General features: G+C 33.4%; 1 protein-coding gene across 4 annotated transcripts; it reads left to right on the top strand.

Annotated features, from left to right (window-relative positions):
- Nucleotides 1-7673: 7673 nt before the first annotated feature.
- LOC146904453 (protein CONSERVED IN THE GREEN LINEAGE AND DIATOMS 27, chloroplastic-like) lies at nucleotides 7674-12579 on the top strand. Of its 4 annotated transcripts, none has more exons than XM_085726154.1 (8): nucleotides 7674-8303; nucleotides 9703-9823; nucleotides 9937-9980; nucleotides 10521-10707; nucleotides 11062-11214; nucleotides 11388-11685; nucleotides 11770-11855; nucleotides 12185-12579. In XM_085726154.1, exons 4-6 carry the CDS (start codon nucleotides 10627-10629, stop codon nucleotides 11586-11588), a joined length of 435 nt encoding a protein of 144 aa, XP_085582280.1. In that variant the 5' UTR covers nucleotides 7674-8303; nucleotides 9703-9823; nucleotides 9937-9980; nucleotides 10521-10626; the 3' UTR covers nucleotides 11589-11685; nucleotides 11770-11855; nucleotides 12185-12579. The 4 variants fall into 4 exon arrangements, with proteins under 4 accessions (XP_085582280.1, XP_085582279.1, XP_085582281.1 ...); XM_085726153.1 differs by lacking the exon at nucleotides 7674-8303 and adding an exon at nucleotides 8322-9194; XM_085726155.1 differs by lacking the exon at nucleotides 7674-8303 and adding an exon at nucleotides 9246-9544.
- The last annotated feature ends 2675 nt before the right edge of the window (nucleotides 12580-15254 follow it).

Here is a 15254-nt window from a genome sequence, read left to right as displayed (position 1 = left end):
CCAAAGCCATTCTTGATCGATGCACCCAAATTCAGGAGTAACCTTTTAGTAATGAGTGTAACCTTTTAGCTTGCAACTAGATATATCTTGCAGCTAAAAAAAAAAAAATTACTACAAATTTTCACAATTTTTTTAACAATAACAATTACTCATATGGGATATAAACATGGCTTTAATTAGAAATTCCTTTTAAAAAATTAGAAGAGTCACCGTACCTTTTTGGGGGGAAATTTTATCTTTATTAGCACTTAGATCTCAGTATGACCATATACATTTTCTCAATGAAGTATGAAAACTTGATATGAAGCTCCAATTACCTATAATTCACTAACAGATCATATAGACCATGTACATTATTATTCCATTGAAAAGCAACCAAGGTTTGGACTATTATAAACATCGTAGAATGACCTTGAGAGTTGGACTAAATTAAAAAATCACAATTAAAGATCAATAAAATTTTCTTTTGTCTCTCAAATATCAAAAGTTATTAAGAAAATATGCTCAATATAAAGTCGACATATCTAATTATCGAATCAAATAATTAGAATAAGGAATATACTTGTGTTTCCCGAGAAGTTTGAGCCAACAAAGCAGGAAGTTTCCTCTTTCTTGTAGTATCACCAAAAGTAGTACTAACTTCATTAATAGATCTAGCAGCAACAATGAAACCATCATATGTATAAAATTGATGAGTATCCCACCTTCCATCATTTCTGTATTTAAGTATTTGATCAAACAAATCAGAATTAACATTAAATGAAAAGAGGGAAAATATTGCAACCGAAAAGAGGGGAAAAAACTAAAATCAGATCTACAAATTCAACACAAATGAAGAGTATTGAAGAATAAAGATAAGAAGAGGAAATAAAGAAACAAAAATAAAAGACATGTAGAACTTTCTTCAAAAAGAAAAGGTAAAATAATTTAGATTTCCATTTTTGCACAGTTTGATGCAAACTTTACATGTATTTTGTAGATGAGAATGAAAGTAGGAAGGATACGGTTCTTGATTGATGCAACAAGGCCAAAGTTTCTTGATAAACTTCAAAAAAAAAGGGACTGCCTATTTGTCAATCTACTTCCTTAGTGTTTTTGTCCGCATAGAAAGGTATAGACAATTGATGAGATGAAGAAAACAAGGGCTGATCTCGATGATGGTGGTTGGTGGTAAGTTGGCGGCGTCGATTGAGGGAGAGAAGGAATAGAAATATGTTTTTTAGGGTTTCAGAATGATATAAATGAGGGTGAGAGAAGAGAAGTCATGGGTTAATGAAGGACATTGGGCTTGGCCTAATTTTGATTGGTGGAGAGGGTGCCCGCATAAAACAATGGTGCCAATAGAAATACACCAAAATTGTAAACTCTGCATGATTAATGTGTTGTGTTAGCAAAAGAAGGTCCCCTATGAAGCTATTGATTTATTGGTGTCATCCAAGGAGCCTATTAATGATAGGGTAATGAGGGTTTATGAGAAAGAGTATGAGAGGTATTGTAACACCCTATTTTTCCAACGAAAATATTAAATAGTAGGAATATATTTTATAGTAAGGATGTTACAAGACCCGGAATTATATCACAAAATAAAGATGAAATGTTTTCTTTTAAAATAAATCCACTAGAGAAGAAGACAATCATTCACTGATCACATTAATAAATTTATACTTGCCGTTCACTAATCGTAATAGAAAATAACAAAGTTTTCAAGATTAAACTCAAAATGCAATTAAAAATTAAATCGTTAACCCCAACCCTAATGTTACAATATCAGAGCTCGTAGCGACTACATGATTATTCAACTACTAGATAACAGAACTAAACGGAGGGCATTCCCTCATCTCCGCCTTCTAAAATGTCCATAGCTACTCCTCGTCAACCTGAGTATCTGTATTCAAGGTACAACCACCATACAGAAAACAACACAACAAAATAAGGGGTGAGAAATCTTGTCATAACATAATAATAAGGAAATTCATGCACGTTAAATAAATATCAAAAGAATATATTCTCCACTATCTTATCACTCTCAGCAGTTACTGTTGGTGTAAGCCCTACATGCCAATAGTTTATGTTGAACTTCTGTTATGTATCATGACTTTTATTATTAGAATATATGACAATCTTTATTATATTTGTTATAATGTTAATAAAGTTCATAGAATAGATAGTTCGTGTAATAGTATATTAAGTGTGACTTAATCATGAGATTACATTAACATGAAAAACGCTATTCTTAAATGTATCCATAGTCAAGCTTTAATATGAATTGGGATAATAATAAAGCATCGAGACTATTATGTATGCAGACTGATGACCACATCTCATTGGTCATAGATATGAGATATTAAGTCTATACATAGGTATAAATATTAGGAGTAATATTTATACTGGATTGACCCACCGTGAGAATATTACATCTTTCTTACTAAAGCTTGTCTGGTCAAGCTATATCTTACCCTAATCTTAGCATAATATTTTCCCTCCATCAAACAAGCATTTAATTCTGCTTAGTGTTTTTCCTACTCATCAAGCTAAGTTCAAATTTTAAATTTCCCTCCCACAACTATGAGTCTGTCGATGCATGTACATGAGGAATGTGAATGATGGCATTTAATAGAGCTTATCCTCATTTCTAAGTGTTTTCAACGTGCCTGTTAGTGTTCTCATGCAGAAATTAATCCACTCTCTTTCCCATGCCCATATCCATATCTACATGTTTTATATATATGTGTGTTATGTTACACACTCAATTGATTTTTCCAACGTGCCTGTTAGTGCAACTTCTTCGTCACTTGTGGCATACTTTATGTTTGAAAACCATAATGTTATTCTCCCAATACAAAAGCAGTAGTGATATGCTTTTACCTGGGCATCACCATTTAAAAAGCCAATTATCCTTAATCTAACATGTATAGAAGAACTATCTTTTCAATACCTCGTGGAGATTTCATGTCTAATTGTATGCCACACACTCAATTGATTTTTGTTAGAAAAAGATTCATCAATTTTTCACACATCATTTGCTTCTAAAATTCATCTTCTTGAATATTACCATACATATGTCTCCCTCTTCATTTTTTCCCTATTTTCTGAAAGGGGTTGCCACAAAATACATATTAGTTTATCTCTCAATGTTTTGCAGCACTAAGCAGATGGCTCTAAAGACAATAGTGCGGTGGTTAACCAGTAAAAAACACAGCAAGGAATATTCAGGTTTCTTCTTCCCCATTTTTTTGTTCTATTAGCGCAATGAAATTAAATACAAATTGATTTTCATCTTCAGAAAAGATGAAAAGAAAACCAGATCGAATAGGAAATAGGACAATTGTCCTTCTCTTTTACTTTCCTTAATGATTTAGCTTCATAATTTTTTAGGTTTCCTATAAAAATTTTGATTTTGATTTGTATTTTTAATGATTTATAATAATTTGAAGTTTTGTGTGTTGTTTGTGATATGTCAATGTCAATTGTTGAAACTTTAGTTGGATATATATTTTCAAAGATTTTCAATAATTAAAGTTTATGTTTATTTTCAATTTTAGGCCATTATTCGGTGAAGAACAGAGGTCGAATGTCTTAATGGTGGTGTCATGTGATGAAAACAAAAGGGAACTGATTATTATGCAGACAAAGATAGCTAACAAGTAGATAAAGTTTTCAACTTTAAATAGGTGTGCTTATTTATACATTTCTACTGTCTTTTTAAAACTGTGTTACTATGATATGATCAATTGCATGTAAAAATGTATTGATGTTCAAATATAGTATCAGTTCTACTACTCTTTGTATAGGTAATATTGGGGTAGATTATGGATGTATCTCTCTGCATCAGTTTGTAGTTATTTTCTACAGAGTTATCCTATTCCATGATTTACTTTTTATTACCACATGATAATTGAGTTTGAACTTTTGCTGCTTAGACTTATTTTAGCTTTAGAAGAATCAACACATTAGTAGTAGACAACAGTGTAGGATCCATATGACCTGATAATTTTTTTGATTTTATTAATTGATATAGTTTTTGAACTTCGCTTGCTTAGGTGTGATGATAGGTTTACTTGATATTTTGACATTGGATTGAAATATCAAACTGATAGATGATCGAAGACATGTTAGTTGGTAATTTAAATGCATTCTCGAAGAGATTTGGTGAATATTACGTGTATTTTTTGGGATGATCCTCTACTTTATTACTGGTCTTATCTTCAATTTGTGCCCTACCAATATATTTACGTGGAACAACTAAGAGAAAGGGAAATGATAACATATTGCACCCATTGAAGTCATAATCTTTGCAGTAACAATATATTTTATCATTGAGTCTCTGTATCAAAGAGGTTGCACTGTACTTCGACGAATTGATATTGGTCTACTCCCGTGTGGAGTGAGGATCAGGCTGCGCTGATTCAGGATTTTATGGGTGTGCTTCTTTGGTGCTTTGGGTACCTCTCTGTAGTTGCCAGGATATGCTTTTTGCAAGACACTTGCAATTTTTTTCAAATGTGACAATTCCATACGACTGAAGCGGAGAATCGAACCTATCAAACTCAAGGGAGTTGCAGCTCCAAGTCAAATGGTCCACTCACTGATATCACAAATCGTAATTGCATGGTATGTTCCTTGAAATTTCTCTTCGATGGCATAAATGGTGTGTTATAGCCAACTCAATTATACTTCTGTATTTTTTCCTACAGCAGTTACAAACAATTCAGGTAAAGCCAGCGTTGAAGTTCTTAAAAAATTGAGGCGAATTGGATCCTTTAGTGATGTTATAACAGAAGATAATGTTAATCGGAGTGACTTTAACGTAGAAAACTGTTACGTGACAGATCCCAATGAAGCAAACAATCAATATTATCAGAAAACAACTCCAGGTACCCATTTTTTTTTCATTTATTTTGTCTTTGTCATCTAGAGAAAAGCATTCGGATGGTGCATATGTTCACCATAATTTGGAGAAGTAGTTGTTATAGCAACACATAGTAATTTGATGTGCATTATCTGATTTGTAAATCTTAGGATTTTTAACAATTGCATTGTTATGTTATGTTTCTATTCACCGTAATTTAGAGAGTAGTTGTTTTAGCATCACATACTAATTTGCTCGGCATTCTCTAATTTAGAAATCGTAGGATTTTAATAATTGCATTGGTATGTTTCTGCTCACCGTAATTTAGAGAAGTAGTTGTTATAGCAACACATACTTCTGTTATTCTTTTACAAAAGATTGTATTTTCGCAATAACCACTTCTGATATTCTTTTACATAAACAGACTTTCACAGTAAATCGAATGCTGAAAGTCTCAAGCAGAGTAGGCGACTTGGACCCAACAGTTATGTTCTAATAGAAAAAAAAATGTGGGAAAGACTGAGCATCACTTGAATGGTGAAGATATTGATGTGACGTTTAACATCGTGTATGAAGAAGTATTTTGGAATGTGTAATACTCCATAAGTTATGCTATGTTAACTTTAACGACAATTTATATATTTGTTGTAACATGTATGGTTTGTGATACTATATTTCTTGAATAGGTAGATTTGGTGACTGCGGTAAATTTTGTTTATGTATTCTGACTTTTTAAATTACGTTCCAACATATTTCGTTTGATTGTGTATTAAATTATTTTGGCTCATCAGACCGTGCGGCGCACGGGTCGGTGTTCTAGTAGTATGTTATGAAAATGTCATAAGATATTCTCACAATGATAATAATGTACTCCCTCCGGTCCTTATTATAAGAAAAAGTTGACTTTTTAGGTTCATTGTGTAAGTGATGTATCTAGTCTATATTTATAACAAGATACATTAATTATTCTATGAACCAAAAAAGTCAATTGTTTCTTATAATAAGGACCGGAGGGAGTATATCACTCTTAGACCTGAAACAACTATGATCCCTAGATGTGGATTCAAGTGCTTTATTGCCATTCTAACGTTGTTTGTAAAAGGATAACCATAACGTTGGTTAATGGGTACTTGATGAATCATGCTGAGAGACATGAGTGTCCTAGATGTGATTTGTCCCTCCTCATAACATGAGATATATCTTAAGGCCTCTTAATGAAATACGACTGTAAAATTGCATGGCCATGCCGAACTAAGTCAATATGAGATATTAGACTTATTCGTTATTCAGTATATTTTGGGATCAAGAAATATAAATATTGATCTATACAAGGATGACAATATCTACGCCTTGTGATCAATATAGATATTAGGACAAAGGAGTAATTGTACACATGAATATTAACATGGAAAAGGTTTCGTCAGATCACTTGACATTCTTGTCACTTGGGTAGCAATGATGTGTTGCTAGATAACGCTCATTATTTATAATATTAAATATTAGATTTAATAATATTGCCAACGTGACTAGAACCTATGGTGTCACACACATAAGAACGGTCAAAATTGAAATATAAGTAAGACTTATATGATGGGTGCATTTAGTAAATAACACTAATTAGTTAGCAAAATACTAAACTTGTTATTGGGCTTACGGAAGCCCAATAGTGACTTCTGACTTGCAGAGCACACTAGAAGTTCTATAAATAGAACCCTTGTGCTGAAGTCTTTGTTACACTTTTTCGAGAATCCCTAGTTCTCTGAAACTTCTGATTCCTTGGCTAGCACTGAGACTTAGAAGAGCACCGTTCATGTGGACTTGCTAGAGGCTGTGCTGCTTGCTCAGCTGTGATCCTGATTTCAGATTCCACACTTAGAGGTAACAATCAAATCACTGATTCATGTCAAATTCGTAATGATCCAAGGAAAGAAAATTGAATTTTTTTATTCTGTTGTTTATTCTGTAATTTGATTTTCCTTCAGTTACTATGTATAATCTCTCCATTTCACATATGACAGCAGCACATCATCTTCACACTCAGGCACCCAATACAACATCATCATATATATGCATATGGACTCTCTTAACGACCTATATGATTGTCGTACCACTCCTACTCATCATTTTTCCAGAGTTATGTTACTGAACTTTTCTCATCATAGTTTGCCAGAGGTATGTTACCGGACTTCTCCATCAGTCAAGCACTCCATCGGTCTTAGACTCTATATGAATGCATACAAATAAATCGCTCTTGTCATATATATATATATATATATATATATATATATATATATATATATATATATCCGTTGACACCAGGTGTCAACGGATTCGTTGACACCAAATCTTAAACGTTCATTTCTTTTAATCTAAAGGTCAATAATCATTTATCAAAATCTTAATGTGGGCATTCAGTATTTCATATCTCCTTTCCTAAAAATTCTCTTGTTTCCTAAACGAACCTAAGCATACACGCTTCTCCTGTCTTCAATCTTTCGTTCTTACGCTATCTATGGTTTTCATTCATCTCCTTCTAATTTAATGGTTTTTGAAATTAAAAGTCCTGTATTCAAAATTAAAAGCAGCACTAATTAAAACTCCTCTATTCATCTCCTTCACCACTAGGTACACTTGCTGGTTTTTCTTATCATTATTATGATGATTGCTCAGATTTCCCATCTAAACCATTGGTCTCTTATTCCAAATGAAAATTACAACTTCTTCTCATTTAAATTCATTTTACCGGTTCAAATACTAATGGAGGATTGTGATTTATTAAGCTAAAATCTATTTCAAAATTATTATCAACAAACTGTATTATTTTACACTACTACAAAATATAGATTTTACATCAATGGTGTTTAAGTTTTCACATCAGCACAAAAAAAATCTGAAGGGAAAGATACACACTATGAGTTTTTACATCAGTTGACATAAGCATCTGATGGGAATTCCTAATAGCATATAACATTTACATCAGTGCATAATTGACATGATGGGAAATACACGCGGTGGCATTTTCGCAATTTAAGTGAAAACTTTGGCTAACTTATTTTTACATCAGTGGGTGAGAACTGCCTGATGTAAAAAAAAATACACCTTTACCTTATCCCTTCCTCTATCGCAAAACGCATCCACACTTTCCTTCCTCACTTTTTCACTCTCACAGTCCAAGCGCTCTCTCTCTCAATCGGAACCGTCTTTCCTTAACAAACCCTTCATCATTTTCTTACGAATCTTACCATACATGAACTAACAACAACGGATCCGAATCCGTCCATCATCACCAACATTATTTTCAAACCGTTTTTTGGTTCAAGCACACAAACAGGAACAGATCCGAAACAATAAAGAAGAAGAAGAACGAATTCGTTCCTCGTATCAACAGCAAGCTCGGATCGACGCCGTCTTCGAAGTTTTCCCTTCTTAGTGGTATTCTCCGATTCAAACTAAGGTAATGTTTCCTCAATCACTTCGTTTTGTATGTCGCGAATCTAATGCTGTTTGTGGTGTCTAAACTTCGTTTTGCAAAGAATAGATTGAAAATTTTCGAAACTGTAATCTTAGATCTAGGGATTTTGGTGCATATGTTCAAAAAAATGACTCCGGATTAGAGAAGAGGATGAGAAGAAGAACGTGTTGGTGTAAAAAGATTTCTCATCGTAGATCTCAACTTTTTCTACAAATTTTGCTGTTAATATATCACTAACATTTGGGGGTTAATATCAAATTACCCATATGATGACAATTTGTGGTATACTGTCTGTGTATGCAGCAAACCTGTTTATTCAAATTCTAATATATATTTTTGAGAGAAATGCAATGAACAAATTGTTTGAATGTATTATGTAGGTATATAGATATTTCTTTAATTTCAGTGTTTTGGTTACTGCATAACTTTTTGATTTAACAATAATCATGGTAATATTACTGTATAAGGTTTAGCGTGATAACATGATGGTGCAACATTTGTGTTTGACCGTGATGCAAGTATACTTTTCAACCAAATCATGTGTAGAAATGGCTGAATCACGTGATAGGATTTGTGTCATACATTTTTTAACAACAAATAATTTATGAAAACAGTATATAACCTATTGTGACATCACAATTTTTTTCGACGCAGCTTACTATATTCAAACATCTAAGTATAACAATCAGTTTGAAATTGGTGTTTACAAATCTTAATATCTTATTTTTCAACTGCAATTGATGTTTATATACTTCCACCGATTGATGAGAGCCATACTGCATTCAAGATAGACTCATCCATTAACAAAATGTAGAAGATGTCAACCTTCCCATCAAGTTTTTGAAAATGAGAATAAAGATTGAAAGGATCTAGGTAAGCATCAAAATGAGGATTTTGTTTTACCGGAGATTCTTAATATAAATGTTGATGTATTATGTTTTTGTGTCTTTTAGAATTTGTGGCACTAGGATTAGGTTGTTTGGTCTACTTTAATAATATTATCTTTTAAACATTGTAGTACTAACACCATTTCTTTTTTTGTTTTTGTGATGCTGCATTACTGTTGTGCTATCATGTCCAACTCATGTTGGAGTATTTAGTGTGTTTACTTTATGGACAAACGATCTGTGTTGCCCATGTGCAATTTGAGACAAATGATCTGCTACCATTACAAATCCTATTAAGGATCCGCCAGATCAGATACTTTTGTCTAGTTGGAACTTGTACTTTCCATACTTTTTTATAGTACTCTTTATCATTTTCAGGATATGATATACCTGTGTTTGCATCTTTTCCTACTATTTAATATTATGATTATTCTTATAATACTCTATTTGAATTAAACCTTTCAGATTTATTGTTTTTTGGTTGATATCTGAAGGTAAGGTGAAAAATGGTGAAGCATAACAATGTTATCCCTAATGAACACTTCCGCAAGCATTGGCAAAACTATGTCAAGACATGGTTTAACCAACCTGCAAGGAAAACAAGAAGACGCTTAGGTAATTTTCTCTATAATTCTATTATTTTGATTAATTAAGTTTTATGTATTGAAAATTGAAAATAAAAATGTTAACTTTGATTTATTTGACATGATGGGTTGTTGCATTTTCAGCTCGTCAGAAGAAGGCCGTGAAGATTTTCCTTGAGGAGTTGAAGGTAAACATCTTTAACTTCTGTGTTTTTTCTTTTCAAGTAATTTATTGAACGTTTTTGCATTATCAAAAAAGTGGTTTTGATGCTCTAAAATTCTAGATATTTACTTTTGGAGATTTAAAGAAAATATAGAAGCTGTTGTGTTTGTTTACGAAATAGCAAGTCACTAAAAACGGTATAAAGTGCACAAAATAAATTAGATTCGGATAATCTAAGTACTCCTAAGGACGTTAACCGCATCAGATGAACGGTGAATAAGAAGCACACATGGACGAAAACCTTTGTCCACATAATAACGAAGAGGCGGGGCTCTCTCTATTCCTCTATGAAAAAAATCTAGAAAATATGCACAAATAATTACGAATAATTGGTTTTAATCAGTGTGCATAATATCAACTCTTTTCTCATTTTCCTCCTCTTCCTTCTCCAAGTAAAGAATTGAAAACAACCTTGCTTTTTTGGTTTAGTTATATGCTTATTATTAAAATTCAACAAGCAAATGATTAGACTAAATTTTCACTGTTCTCTAATTCCAACTGCAAGACAAACTAAACCAGGAAGCAACCATGGTTCGTTCATCATCCAAAATCCAAGAGCTTCAAAATTTTCTCAACAGGTTTCCATTAAAGTTAAGGCCATAAAAGGTGAGATGAATGGAGAAACAAGTGGATCTTCAGGAGGTAGCTGGGATCCTGGATTGGAAATTGAAGTCCCTTTTGAGCAAAGACCGGTATGTATGTAGATTGTAGACAACTACTGAATAGTAGCAATAAATTGTTTTATTTTGAATTTTGATGACACAACAAATAAACTTGATATTGCATGGTGTAATAGGATATTCCCTTTGGACTGAGAGGTTAAAAAGAACAGAGATAGAAAGGAAATAGAGAGAGGGAGGATAAAATTGAGGAGGAATGTAAAAGAAAGTATCAGAAAAAGGAATGAGAAAAAAATCAAAATATTGAATTGAGTGTAATATTAGAATTTAGAGTATGAATTTCATGGCTGAACCTAACATGATTGTCCCACTCAAATGTTTCTTTTAACATTTCATGCTAACTTGGAATATGTCATGGTCTAATAGGTAAATGAGTACTCATCTTTGAAGGATGGAATGCTGTATTCATGGGGCGAACTGGGTCCAGGGTCGTTCTTTCTTCGCCTTGGAGGTCTCTGGTTGGCAGTGTTCACAGTGCTTGGAGCACCAATTGCAGCTGCAAGCTTTAGTCCTTCTAGAGTAAGTGTGAATTTTAAAGTATATGTGTATAATCATTGGGATATCAAGTAAGCAACAATAATGTATGCATATATAAGAGCAATATGAGCTGCACACAACTGACACAAACACGAAAACATTTATAATGTTGCTCATAAAATTTTCTTCTGTCTTGTGTTGATGTTACCTTACAGGAGCCTCTGAGATTTATACTAGCTGCTGGAACAGTAACACTCTTCATTATGTCTCAGAACATCTGTCTGAGACATTCTTTACTCATTTATTTATTTTCTGAGATTCCTTGGAGGATATATGATAGCACTCATAGCACTCCATTTTTCCAATTCGGGAGTTTGGTTTTAGCTATGGTATGCTTTATCATTTATGGACGTTGATAAGATCCTTCCATCTAGCAGCACCTTAGGAGCACAGAGTGAAGAAGCTAGTGAAGCTAAGATCAAACACAAAGTCCAAAATGAAGAACTCATTTTGGTGTGTTCTGGATTTGTGATGTGAATTATTGCCTACAATTGATTGTAGTTGTTTGGCTCATTATTTGATTCTTGCTTTTTGCAGGTTCTGACCATTTGAGGGATGTGTTTGGCAAAGCTATGGGGCTTAGTCACCAGGACATCGTTGCTTTGTCGGGTGGCCACACCATTGTATGTATTGACTTTAAACTTGTGTTTATTGAGTATATTATTTGTTGCATTTGATATTTTGATACTGGCATAATTATCAAAGTTTTGAACTATGGCTGCCTTGTGGTTGTGCATTTGATATTTTGATACTGGCATAATTATCTAAGTGTTAAACTATCACACAAATCATCAATCACCCTCTAGAACTTTTCCTGTTTTGTGGTGTAGCATGAAAGTTCTTCATTCATTATCAAACTGTTTCATTAACATCACCGACATATCGAATTTTGTTGATTTATTATCAATCACCCTTTTGTTTTAGTGTTTTAATTTTTTGGGTTGTGATTCAGGTTGTGTATTAGTTGATCAAAGCAATGGCTTTCAGAGAAATTCTGGTGTATGGATGTTTTATTTTATATGATATGGACCTCTGCTTCAACAGAAACCTCATTAAGGTTTAGTCTCCTAGATCATACTATTAAGTTTACTTTCAATGAAACTTATTTTAGTTGACTGAGTTGTATAATTTTGATTCATAATAGCTAGAACTAGATATGTTGTTCCCTTGTTATTGATTTTATATGAATTTGGGAATAAAAATGTTTGGTTAGGTTGTAATTATGTAATTCTGTTGTGGCTATGCTTGATTGGGGTATATATATAATTTGATAAATATATATTATGCCCAAAGATGTTATAGCTTTACGTTGATATTACTATAATATAACTTCTTTGATTGTATTTATATATGCATGTACTTTTTTATATAAAAATATTGATGTAGCATAAAAATATCCATAATTTTTTTTCTTATTTTTAATATAAAAGGAAAGAGGTCTCAAGCTGATAAGCAGTTTTAAAAAAAAAAAGAATTTTTTTTTTAATTCTTTTTGGATTTCACATCAGTGGGTAAAAGGACTGATGTGAAGTATACATGTTTAACTTCAGTCTCTACCATAAAACTGATGTGAAAACCCTGTTGTTAAATTTTAAAGAGAGCGTACCACATCAGTGCAATAAAGGCCTGATGTGGAAAAAAAGATTTCACATCAGTTCGTACCTGATGTAAAAAGATGTGAACATACCACATCATATCAGTTTACATCAGTTGCCACCTGATGTGAAAAGTGCTTTTCAACTGATGTAAAAACTCATTTATGTAGTAGTGTTAGAAACTCAAATGTCAAACCTAAAATTTCATCAATAAAATGAAACTCATCAAAAATACTTTTCTGGAATCTTAGATTTACTACTTTCATCTCCTTAGATTTACTACCTTTATCTCCAATTGCTATTATTTTCATAAATATGGCATAGATTGTCTTCTTAGCCTTGAATCCATGCGAGGAACTAACCATAAGGGCATAGAGACGTATAGCAACCATGTTTTTCAATGATTGAAAAAAATTATAACGTGTGATGGAGAGAAAGTTACTCACGAAATAAAACTGTGAACTAATTAACCATATTTTTACATTCATATGCAATTATTTCCAAGGCATATCTTGGAACTATTTTAATTATCCAGTTATTTTGCAGTCAGTCAAGAGAATGAGCAGGATCATGATATGATCATGTTTCCATTTTCGGTTTTGTAAATTATTGAAAACAATAATAGTGTGTGATTGAAAGAAATGGTACACAATAAATAAAAATGTGACACTATATTTAACCATTGATCAAATAAAATAAATGGTTGAGATTTGGTGTCGACGAATCCGTTGACACCTGGTGTCAACAGATCCTGACTCATATATATATTTTTGACAAGAAGAAACTTACTGCATTTCATTCATAATAATAGTAGAGATACAAGATGGAATCCTAATATGAATATGGAAACTAGCATGACGCAAAGCCACTCTAGCAAAGCTATGAGCGACTTCGTTGGCTTGTCTCCGAATGAACCTAACATCAGAGGTTACTAAATCAGAAGCTAACAGACGTCTACAATCATTAATTACTGCACTAAAATTAGAGACGCCACTTTTACTACCATAAATATTGTCTACCACAGTTTTAGAGTCAAGCTCAAAATCCACAATACCTAGATGCAGATCGCGAACCCAGTACATTGCTGATAATAAACCCAAAGCTTCACCCAAATCCACATCAAGGAGCGGAGTCATCCATTCAGTCTTGGCTAAAACAAAACGACCTTCATCATCTCGAATGCAAACACCCATACCAACCCGATTCCGAGCTTGAGAGAAGGATGCATCGACAATACAAGTAAACCTGCCAGGACTTGGTTTGATCCACTTTGAATCATTCGGGGTGTCAGGATTATGAAGGATAGAATGTCTAATATGCTGAGCATTCCTCCAACTAGAAAGAAGAGAATCTGCATGGGCAGAACTAGCTTGAGCTGTTTCAGTAATGTTATTCCATACTTTATTATTTCGATGCTTCCAAATACTCCAGAGGGTCACACTAAAAAAGTGCTTCTGCTGCAGATCTAGGTGAAGAAGGATAGCAAACACATTGGTTGAAAAACTGGTATTAATATCAAACACAGCCATCAACGGGCTCCATAAACCAATACGTTGCCAACAAAGCATACTTTTAGTACACAGAAAAAACAGATGAGTACTATCCTCGCCAGAATCATCACACACTGCACACCTATCAGTACACTGAACTCCCTTAGATTGCAAACGGATTCTTGTGGGCAAGCAATTACGACAAGCTCGCCAAAGGAAATTCTTAACTTTCGGAGGCAATTTTAAACTCCAGATACAATTCCAGTTACCCGGCACACGGTGTTGAACAACTGCCACATCATGATTCAAAATATCCTTATAAGCACTTTTAACTGAGTAAGTACCATCCCTCTCGAACTTCCAAACAGGCACATCATGAATTACCGAATAAAGCAAAGGAGTGTTAAAAATATTTCTAGCAGTAACATTGTCAAAAAAAAGCATTAATGAGCTCCATATTCCACTGTTTCTGGGGTGTAATCAACAAATCAGAAACAGTGATAGATGGCCACTCCAATTGATGAGGAGTTGAGGGTAATACTCGTGCAACATTACTAATCCAAGGGTGATCCCAAACTGGTATGTGTTCTCCAGTGCCTATACTCCACTGAAAACCACGCCGAATCACATCTTTAGCGCTCCAAATACTACGCCAAACATAACTAGGATTATGGCCTAAACTAGCTCCAAAATAGTCACTTCGAGGAAAATATTTAGCTTTGAGTAATCGAGTGATTAGAGATTCTGGAGAAGAAACCAACTTCCACGCCTGCTTACCAACCATAGCCATATTAAATGCCTTAAGGCTCTTAACTCCCATACCTCCAAACACCTTTGGAACTGAAAGACGTTCCCAAGATAGCCAGTACAATCCTCGAGAATTTGCTGAATTATGTCCCCACCAGAAAGAATTTAACATTTTTTCTATCTCATTTAT

This window comes from Medicago sativa, chromosome 7, assembly GCF_051527215.1.
Source record: "Medicago sativa cultivar Bolivia chromosome 7, Bolivia_mono, whole genome shotgun sequence".
In the NCBI taxonomy this organism is placed as follows: Eukaryota; Viridiplantae; Streptophyta; class Magnoliopsida; order Fabales; family Fabaceae; genus Medicago; species Medicago sativa.
Note: the sequence above shows the minus strand (reverse complement) of the source record. Positions and strands in the feature narration are given on the sequence as shown.